This window comes from Ipomoea nil, unplaced genomic scaffold (genome assembly GCF_001879475.1).
Source record: "Ipomoea nil cultivar Tokyo-kokei standard unplaced genomic scaffold, Asagao_1.1 scaffold1936, whole genome shotgun sequence".
Taxonomy (NCBI): domain Eukaryota; kingdom Viridiplantae; phylum Streptophyta; class Magnoliopsida; order Solanales; family Convolvulaceae; genus Ipomoea; species Ipomoea nil.
Window position 1 is genome coordinate 81,053 of NW_017618364.1, and position 11,388 is coordinate 92,440.

The 11,388-nt window shown below is 30.1% G+C and overlaps 2 protein-coding genes across 2 annotated transcripts; one reads left to right on the top strand and one right to left on the bottom strand.

Annotated features, from left to right (window-relative positions):
- Positions 1 to 6,195: 6,195 nt before the first annotated feature.
- Positions 6,196 to 7,341, bottom strand: LOC109146639 (glutathione S-transferase T2-like). Its single transcript, XM_019294294.1, has one exon. It carries the CDS (start codon positions 7,339 to 7,341, stop codon positions 6,196 to 6,198), a length of 1,146 nt encoding a protein of 381 aa, XP_019149839.1.
- A 682-nt stretch (positions 7,342 to 8,023) lies between these two features.
- On the top strand, positions 8,024 to 9,397 carry LOC109146640 (putative nuclease HARBI1). The gene has a single exon (XM_019294295.1). The coding sequence runs from the start codon at positions 8,024 to 8,026 to the stop codon at positions 9,395 to 9,397; it is 1,374 nt and encodes a 457-aa protein (XP_019149840.1).
- Positions 9,398 to 11,388: the final 1,991 nt, after the last annotated feature.

An 11,388-nucleotide genomic window follows, 5' to 3' on the forward strand; every position in this document is an offset into this window, starting at 1 on the left:
TAATAATAATAATAATAATGATAATGATAATAATAATGATGATAATGATGATAATAATGATGATAATAATGATGATAATGATGATGATAATGATGATGATAATGATGATAATAGTGATGATAATGATGATGATAATGATGATAATAATGATGATCATAATGATAATAATGATGATAATAATGATGATAATAATGATAATAATGATGATAATAATGATGATAATGATGATGATAATGATGATAATAATGATGATAATGATGATGATAATGATGATGATAATGATGATAATAATGATGATAATAATGATGATGATGATGATGATGATGATGATGATGATGATGATGATGATGATGATGATGATGATGATGATGATGATGATGATGATGATGATGATGATGATGATGATGATGATGATAATAATAATAATAATAATAATAATAATAATAATAAGATTAAATTCCACATTGAATGGCTAAATATAAAGTGTTTAGGTAAGTAGAGTAATTTATAAATATTGAGTCAAAAAAGGGGGGCCTAGCAAGCATGGACCCACTCCCACCACACGTGCAGTGGGTTTCTATTTCCTTCCACCATTCATTATTCTATGGGGGAAAAAGTGCATTTTACTCTCTTAATCATAAAGAGTTTTTTTTTTTTTTTTTTTTTTCAAAAAAATAATTTTAAATTTTATTATTCTTTTTTTTTTTTTTTGAAAATTTAAATTTTATTATTCAAATAATGATAGTTTCAAACTTATTATCAAATAGAGATCATTTTTGCATGTTTTTAAGTTGCCATTATCATGTCATAAACATGGCTAAATAATTTTTATAAATAATATATATATTATCATACTATAATTAAATAAATAATATTTTGATCTTCTGAAATCTGAACACAATAGATATTCACATCATTCACATAACTACATTATCACATCATCTAACATGCCATCATGCCATATCAATATTAATATCACTTGCATTAACACCATCATATATATTATGGGCATGTTTAAGTAAGAACATGTCTTTCTATAAAAAAAAACAAATGGGAAATAATTATAAATTTCAAATTATTTTAATTTTCGTATTTTAGTTATTGCATAATACACTTCTAAATTTACAGCCCAAAAAAAAAAATATCATGTCAATTAGCAGGTGTTTTTGGTTATTGATTATTATTATTTGCTAATAATTTAGGTTCAATCTATGTTTTACTTGAACGACGAAAATCACAACTTTTTATATAATTAGAGGTATTCTACAATAATGAAAAAATAATGGGTAAAATGACTAAAATATATAAGTAAGATATTAAAAAGACATTTTTCTCTTAATTATTATCATTATATCCATTATCACAATGCAAGAACACCATGGGCCATGGAAATGAACTCATTTTCCATTCTTACCACATGCCCATTTTTTAAATATTAACATTTTACACCCTCAAAGTATATATCAAAATATAATTAGACCGTCATAATAAAAAACATTAAATTAAATTTAACCTTTAAACTTATTAAAATATATAATTAACCAATTTAACCTATACTAACATGTTATCCCCAAGTCAATTGCCACGTGGATGCCACATAAAATGCTACATAAATTTATATTTTTAAAATTTATTTTTAAAAAAATCAAGATAATTATGTTTATAAAAATAAATAAAATAGATTAGCATGGCTTCTTCGTCCATGTCATAGAAGCTTGGCATGGCTTCTGCGCCATGACCAAAACAACATCATTTTGTATCTGTTTTTTGTTAGAAATTTTGGTTCCCATTTTTGTCGTTAACTTCTAAAAAAATCTCATGTTTCGAATGTACATAATTGTATAGTAGAATACACATAAACTCATAACATAATACACATAATCTAACATAATACATGATATACATAAACTCTTAACATAATACACATAAAAACGACGTCGTTTAGGGCAGGGTGCACGGTATAACGATAGACCAAATGCTACTACTTAGAACGGCCCAAGAATCCACATATGCATACAAATAAGGGAAATCTCTATTTTAGTCCCTTAATTATATCTCAATTGTCAATATAGTTCTTAGTTTTCAATTTCAACTAATTTGATTATCGAATAGTTTAAAATTTCTTAATTAAACCCTTTTAGGGGGGCGAATTTTTAAAAATGTGGAAATCCTCATTTTGGCCCCTGTAAGGGTTTAATTGACGAAATTTTAAACAATTCGATGATCAGATTGGTTGAAATTAAAAATTAAGGACTACATTGACAATTGAGGGGCCAAAATAGTAATTAATTCCAAAATTAAAAACAGTTATGGAAATTTCTATTTTGAGCAAATAGCCATTTACGCGCTCAGGTCCATCCACATAATGACATAAGCATAAAAAATTCATGCTCTACCCGCTTGTATGTCAAATGAATAAGGGTCAAATAGGTCATCAAACTGCACACGATAATGCAATTAGGCCACTGAACCTAAAAAACCAACAACTAGGTCCCTAAACTAACCAAATTCATGCAATTCTTCCAATTTGCAGGTTTCCAACAGGTCATCTTAAAATAAATTTTAAAAAATAATTATTTAAAATTAATTTTTAAAAAAACAAAAAAAAAAAAAAAAACTTCCGACCGGAGACAAAGAAACCGTCTCCGGCTGGTTTCTTCGTCTCCATGGCCGGATAGGAAGAGTTTCTTCGTCTCCATGGACGGAGACGAAGAAATTCTTTGTCTCCGGCTATGGAGACGAAGAAACCGGCCGGAAGATCTGTTTTTTTTTTTTTTTTAATTTCAATTTTAAATAATTATTTGTAAAATTTATTTTTTAAAAAATAATTTAATTTGGGATGACCTGTTGGAAACCTGCAAATTGGAAGAATTGCATGAATTTGGTTAGTTTAGGGACCTAATTGTGGGTTTTTTAGGTTCAGTGGCCTAATTGCATTATCGTGTGCAGTTCGATGGCCTATTTGAATCTTCTAGGATAAGATAATGTATTTTATAAGTTAGAGTAATATACTTTATGTGTTAAAATAATGTATTTTATGTGTTAGAATGTAATTTTTGGAGTAAGATAATGTACTTTATGTGTTAGAATAATATATTTTACGAGTTAAAATAATGCACTTTATAGCTTTGTGGACCACACACGGTCAACTCGATAATGATTGCCTATGTTAAGGCTATGCCAATGACGGCAAATTATGATGTGAGCACGTGCCCACCATGCACATGGTGCGCACGAATCTGTATCCATAATTTCTATACTATAGATCCATAATTTCTAGAATCTCGGTGAACTAAAATTTATACTTTAGATTCCAATTGTTGAACCATGTTTTCACAAATCTATGCAATATAGAAATTATGGATCTACTGTATTTAAATTATGGATCCTACGATTTTAGAAATTATGAATCTAAAGTTTAAATTTTAGCTCACCGGGAGTCTAGAAATTATGGATCTACAGTATAGAAATTATGGATATAGTCATATAGATTCGTGCACACCATGCATGGTGAGCACGTGTTCACAGCAAAACGACAACAGTGCCGTTAGGCACTGTTATCTTCTTCTTTTTTTTATTTATTTTTATTTTTTATTTTTTTTATTTTAAATTTCAGACCGCTTCGTTATAGGAGTATATGTTCATAATTTTATTACTATATGTTCATAATTGTAAGTTAATAATGTCAAAGCTCTATGTTCATAATTCCATAACTGTACATTCATACTTCCGTAACTGTACATTCATAATTTCGTAACTGTACATTCATAATTCAATAACTGTAACTTCATAATTTTCGAAGCTCTATGTTCACAATTTTAGAGCTCTATGTTCATAATTTTATCACTATATGTTCATATTGTAAGTTCATAATGTCAGAGCTCTGTGTTCATAATTTCATAACTGTACATTCATAATTGCATAACTGTACATTCATAATTGCATAACTGTACATTCATAATTCAGTAACTGTATATTCATAATTCAATAACTGTAAAATCATAATTTTCAAAGCTCGATGTTCACAATTTTAGAGATCTATGTTCATAATTTTATCACTATATGTTCATAATTGTAAGTTCATAATGTCAGAGCTCTGTGTTCATAATTTTATAACTTACATTCATAATTCCATAACTGTACATTCATAATTGCATAACTGTACATTCATAATTCCGTAACTGTACATTCATAATTCAATAATTGTAAAATCATAATTTTCAAAGCTCGATGTTCACAATTTTAGAGCTCTATGTTCATAATTTTATCACTATATGTTCATAATTGTAAGTTCATAATGTCAGAGCTCTGTGTTCATAATTTTATAACTTACATTCATAATTCCATAACTGTACATTCATAATTGCATAACTGTACATTCATAATTCCGTAACTGTACATTCATAATTCAATAACTGTAAAATCATAATTTTCAAAGCTCGATGTTCACAATTTTAGAGCTCTATGTTCATAATTTTATCACTATATGTTCATAATTGTAAGTTCATAATGTCAGAGCTCTGTGTTCATAATTTTATAACTTACATTCATAATTCCATAACTGTACATTCATAATTGCATAACTGTACATTCATAATTCCGTAACTGTACATTCATAATTCAATAACTGTAAAATCATAATTTTCAAAGCTCGATGTTCACAATTTTAGAGCTCTATGTTCATAATTTTATCACTATATGTTCATAATTGTAAGTTCATAATGTCAGAGCTCTGTGTTCATAATTTTATAACTTACATTCATAATTCCATAACTGAACATCCATAATTCCATAACTGTACATTCATAATGGCACAAACGAATAACGTCGTTAACGGCGAGACAAAATCAATTTTTTTTTTTTAAACTAAAATGACGCGTTTTTCCTGAAAATGACGTCGTTTTGGACTCGTGTCCACAATACATTGTGGACACGAGTCCACTGCATAATTTGCGGCAAAACGATTGGCCAATGACTATATCAATATCCAATAGTTATGATGTGCAACCGAATGCACCATGCGCATGGTGCATAGAATGCAAAACGACGTCGTTTTGACTAAAAACGCGCGTCCCACTTAAAAAAAAAAAATTCATGTTCGATTCTCGGCAATAGCATTATTGTGGATATATAGTTATGAATTTCTGGATATATAGTTATGAATTTATGGATATATAGTTATGAATTTATGGATATTTAGTTCATTCATTGTGGATATTTAGTTCATTCATTGTAGATATTTACTTCATTCATTCACTGTGGATATATAGTTATGAATTTATGGATATTTAGTTCATTCATTGTGGATATTTAGTTCATTCATTGTAGATATTTACTTCATTCATTCACTGTGGATATTTAGTTCATTCATTGTGGATTTTTTTACTTCATTCATTCACTGTGGATATATAGTTATGAATTTGTGGATATATAGTTATGAATTTATGGATATATAGTTATGAATTTATGGATATATAAAAATGCTATTGCCGGGAATCGAACCTGATTCTTCTTTAAGTGGGACGCGCGTTTTTTAACCAAAACGACGTCGTTTTGCATCGAATGCACCATGCGCATGGTGCATTCGGTTGCACAGCATAATTTGCGATCAATATCACCATTACAATTAAAACACTAAAGCCCAATAGCATAAACCCGATTAGGAATAAACAATATCAATTATAGTAGCCTATTAGGCTGTCCTTAGGTTGTCCCCAACCCAGCAATTATCTCCTATTTCTAAATGATGATGTGGCATGTTTTTAGCAATTTTCATTTATTTTAATATGCCATGTCACTTAGCAAGCTTGCATCTGCAGCAAGCTTGTTGTTGGCAGCTTTTGCTGCCTTTTGCAGCAAAAGCTGCCGACGTGACACCTTTTTTTTTTTCGGAACTTTTGGTTTTGATTTTTTTTTTTGTTACTTTTATATACATATATTTTTGTTTTTATTTTTTTGATTTTGTTTTTGTTTTTTTTGTTTGGTTATTTCTTTTAAATATATATTATATATATATATATATATATATATATATATATATATATAGTTTTGGTTAATGATTTTTATTTTGTTATTAATTAATTAATATAAATGTTTAATATTATTTAATTTATTTTAATGAAATAATATATTAAAAAAGTACATTAATTTTCATTGATTTCTAAATACAATGCATACAAATTAATTTCTTCATACTTAGTCATCTAATAACTTCTTCATTTGCTTATCGTACAACTGTTTTTGCATTTCATTCATAGTTGATGTATCTAGTTGCATAAGCTCAATGAGAAACCTATTTTTATCCTTTTGTTGTTGTTGTTGCAACCTCTCTTCTTGTCGCTTCATATATTGTTTCATAAGATTTACTTTTTCCATCTCCACGGTCATTTGCTTTTCAACTTGCTCGCCATAACTTTCTGATACCGTTGACTGTGTTGGTGATTGCTTTCTTTTTCCTTTCGCCTTAGAAGCGTCCCTTCCCAAGGGACGAGGGCTAGGCACTCCCACACACGGTGTCTCACTTGATTGTGAAAATGTATTTGATGATGATGATGTGAATTTACCTGACTCCGTATTTTTTGTTCGCTTTGGACCCCCGGTCAAGTGAACATCAATGCCCCTCCCAGCTTGGCTACACCATTTCTCTTCATTCCTTAGCACTTCCCAAGCATGCAAAAATATAAAATTTTCTTTCTCAATCTCGTTATATAATTGCATGGCCCTATTTCTTTTATCAGCTTCATTTAAGCCACTTTCCCTCCGATTCAAAATTTGTTCATAATAGTCGACGAATTTTGAAACTGAATGATTTATCTTCCCCCAACGATTCAGCAATGCCTGTTTGTTTCTTCTTGCTTGCTCAGGTTGTCTTCGGTACTGATTGTAAAATTCTACAATTCGATTCCAAAAGCTATTACCACTTTGATCATTTCCAACTGCACTATCTTTACTAATGTTGAGCCATGCGCTACATAACAACATGTCATCCTTATTTGTCCATCGACTTTTCAATATGCTTGCGGGTCGTGTTTCTTGAGGTGTTGGCATTTCTTGAGTGGAGTACTCAGGAAATTCTGGCAAAGGTATATTTGTTGCAGGAGTAGGATGAGTAAACCCAGTGGGGGTAGACATTGGAGTAAAAATGGAATATGATGGATGATAGGGTGGTGGAACACCTTGATACAAACTAGGTAATTGTTGATAATTGACATTGCTCATTCCGTGAAGAAAGGAAGATGGATAGATTGGGGGTTGTGGGCTTTGATTGGCTTCATTAGTATCATTATGTGAAAGTAGTGTGAACTTAAAAAATGGATTGGGTGGAGGATGTGAAGGATCCATTTGAAGGTGTTACAATATTTCGGAATAGAAGAAGGCAAAGGATGGATGAAGTGATATGCATGGCAAGAATGATCCATTATTTATAGGTAGGATGATTCAAAAATTTCTTACAAAAAAAATGATATTCTCTCCCCAAAATTTCCTACAAAAAATGATGATATTCCAAACCAAAATGTCATATTCAAAATGATGATATTCTCTTACAAAAAATGATGATATTCCTTACTTAAATGTCATATGCAAAATGATGATATTCTCTTACAAAAAATGATGATATTCCTTACTTAAATGTCATATGCAAAATGATGATATTCCCTATCCAAATTTTCTTTAACAAATGATGATATTCCCTACCAAAATGTCATATTCAAAATGATGACACACACACATTTGTAATAAATTTGGATAGGGAATATAATCATTTTTTGTAAGAAATTTGTGTAGAGAATATAATCATTTTTTGTAAGAAATTTGTGTAGAGAATATAATCATTTTGTGTAAGAAATTTGTGTAAAGAATATAATCATTTTTTGAATGAAATTTGTGTAGAGAATATATAAATATATGTGTGTCTACAAAATATATATATATATATTTATTGTTACTTGAATTGATTCTATTACTCATTTTACTAAATCTCATTATTCTTTCTTCTTCTCCCAATCTCATTACTCTTTATGAGATGGATGAGTGGAACTCAATTGGTGATTCTAATTCATTTTATTCGGAATTTTCTACCCAAAATTTTGAAAACTCACCCTTCTCTGACTCGTCTTCTTCTTCATCCCAAGACCCAGATAATCCTCTTTCTGAGCAAAATATCATACAGTGGTTCATGGATGATACTCTATCGAACCTACTAAACCTACGACGAGAAGCTATAGAAAATGAGGCTGCATCCTCTCAGCGTAGAAGAAGGCCAAGACAGGTCATTGAGAGAAATCGTGAAGAAGCAGATCAACGATTATATAATGACTACTTCTCTAATAGCCCAACGTACACCGACGATTTATTTTGGCAAAGGTTTCGAATGCGAAGAAACTTATTTCTTCGCATAGTTGAAGGTGTTACAAATTATGACCAATATTTTCAAAGCACTATAGATTCTACCGGTAGAAGGAGCTTTTCGCCGCTACAGAAGTGTACTGCAGCAATGCGTATGTTAGCATATGGGAGTTCTGCAGATGCTGTTGATGAGTATATACGAATGGGTGAGACGACTGCAATTATGTGTATGAAGAGATTTGTTCAAGCTATCAATGGTGTGTTTGGGGAAGAGTACCTGAGAAGGCCAACTGTTGTAGACGTACAAAGGCTAATGCAAATTGGAGAACAAAGGGGCTTCCCAGGTATGCTATGGAGTATCGATTGCATGCACTGGGAATGGAGAAATTGTCCAACCGCCTGGCATGGACAATATGTTAGAGGAGATCACGGCTATCCAACCATTATACTTGAAGTTGTTGCTTCTGCAGATCTGTGGATATGGCATGCTTTCTTTGGTCTCGCAGGTACATTAAATGATATCAATGTGTTGGACCGATCCCCAATCTTCCACGAGGTCTTGGAAGGTAAAGCACCTCAGGTAAATTACGTTGTTAATGGTAACCATTACAATTTGGGCTATTACTTGGCAGATGGAATATATCCAAGTTGGGCAACCTTTGTGAAGTCAATCCCCTTACCTCAAAGTGCAAAACATAAATTATTTGCAAAGAAACAAGAAGGTGCAAGAAAAGATATAGAAAGAGCCTTTGGGGTGCTCAAAGCACGATTTGCTATCATTTCTAACCCGGCACGAATGGGTTCCAAAGAAACACTTGGACAAATTATGAGAGCATGTATAATCATTCACAATATGATTGTAGAGGATGAGCGAGACTCATATGCTATTGATTTTAATTATACGAATGAAAGTGTGAATTGTAATGTATCTATACCTGAAAATAGTCCTGGCCACTTCATTAGAAATGAGGATTATATTCGAATTCATGCAAGGATTCGCAATAGGCCAACAAACCATCGACTACAAGAAGACTTGATCGAGGAGATATAGAATCGGTTTGGTGGAGATGAAATAAATGAATAAATGTATTTGCTTTCAGTGGAATCGGTTAGTTGTAGTTTCTTAACTTTTAATGATTTCAGTGTCTTCGGATTTGTAATTTGTTTAATTTTAGTTATTTCGATGTATTCAAATTTGTACTTGGCTTAATTGTAGTGATTTCAGTTAGTTCGAATTTGTAAGGTTCATTTGAGGTTTAGTTTTACAATTTAAATCGTAATTCAAATTAATAACACGAATTATTTTAGATTTAAACAAAATTTATAATATAACTTGCATTCGGTTATATATATAGTACGAATAAATTTTTAAATTATTTTTAAAAATTACGTTTTTAAATTTTCCGTATATCTATTTTTAATATTTCAAAGTAATTTATTTTAAAAAAATACTCCATATGTTTTTTGATTTGAGGTCATTTTTATTATTTTTAGTATTTAATGTAATTTATATATTGATATACATAAATTAATATATAAAGAAGAGAAAATAATATTTATTGAGAAAAAGATATTAATTTTTTTAAGTGATGTGATATTGGGGCCCACTTTAGAAAGTTGGTTGAAATTGTAGGGATATAGTGTGAATAGTAAATGATTTGTAAATTGGGTGATGTGGAAGTGTGACCAATTTTAGAAAGTGAGAGAAAGTGACTGGGATGGGGTTAGCCTTATCCCAAAAAGTGGATCAATTGCAAAGTGATGTGTAAAATGATGTGGAATTTTTATTTTTATTTTGCTTTAATTTTTAATCCTACATGGCTTGAAAGCTTGCAAGAATAACAAGCTTTCAAGCCTACAAAAGGCTGCCACGCATGGCAGCCTTTTGACTTCTCTTTCTACTTTTTGTTATTTTATTATTATATTTATAATATAATATGAAAGTGGGCTCATTTTAGAAAGTGAGAGAATATTGTATGGATGTAGAATAAATAGTAGATAATTTATAAATTTGATGATGTGTAAGTGAGACCCATTTTAAAAAGTGAGAGAAATTGCTGGGATAAGGATAGCCTTGCTCATTTGATCAATCATTATTGTATGGACCATGGTCCACACAAGTTGTGTAGATCATATTTGTCTATTGTAAAATAATGTACATTCAGTATAAAAATAATGTATATTCAGTACAAAAATAATGTACATTATATTCAGGGGATGTACATTATTTTTATTATGAGTGTACATTATATTGTATAATGTACATTCAGTACAAAAATAATGTACATTTAGTATATTAAAAATATACTTTTTGTTATGTTCTACGTAACATTGTGTGGACCATCCACACAATACTTTGCCCTCATTTGATTGCAAATTTGCAATCAACCCAATGAGCCCAGCATTAGATCCATTCAACATTTCAGCCTTATATTACCCACAGCCAAATCTTTCAATTTACATATTTGTTCGTAACACGTAACATTTTTGTGGCAGTATTTTACAAAAATCCTATAATTTTTGAGCGAAAAGAGAAATCCATAGTTATTATTTTTATATATGCATTAAATAAATCTCTTTTTTTTTTTTTTTTTTTTTTTTTTTTTTTTTTTTTTGTAACCGTCCGCAAACTACAAGAAGAGACAAAATGCACTTTAAAAACAGTTTTTTTTTTCTTTTTTTTTTTTTTTGCGTCCGCAAACTATAAGAAAAAATTTGTTGACCAATTTTATTGGCATCATCGGAATCTTTGTTTCTAACACTAATTTTATTGACAAATAAAGAGCGAATGGCTGACATGTACAATGGACATACTAAATAAAATTAAAAATTAAAAAAAATGTCACATAAATATCTAGGTAAGCAAAATGATATATCCGTGCTTAATATACAAGTAATTCGCTATTTAGTATAATTGCACAATTTTAGCCCGGTTTGGTAAAATAGTTAGCTTATCAATCAATTTTGATTTATTTGATTGCTATTAGCTGTTTGACTAGGTTAAAAAATCAATATAAGTGTTTGGTTAATAAGCTTTTTGTA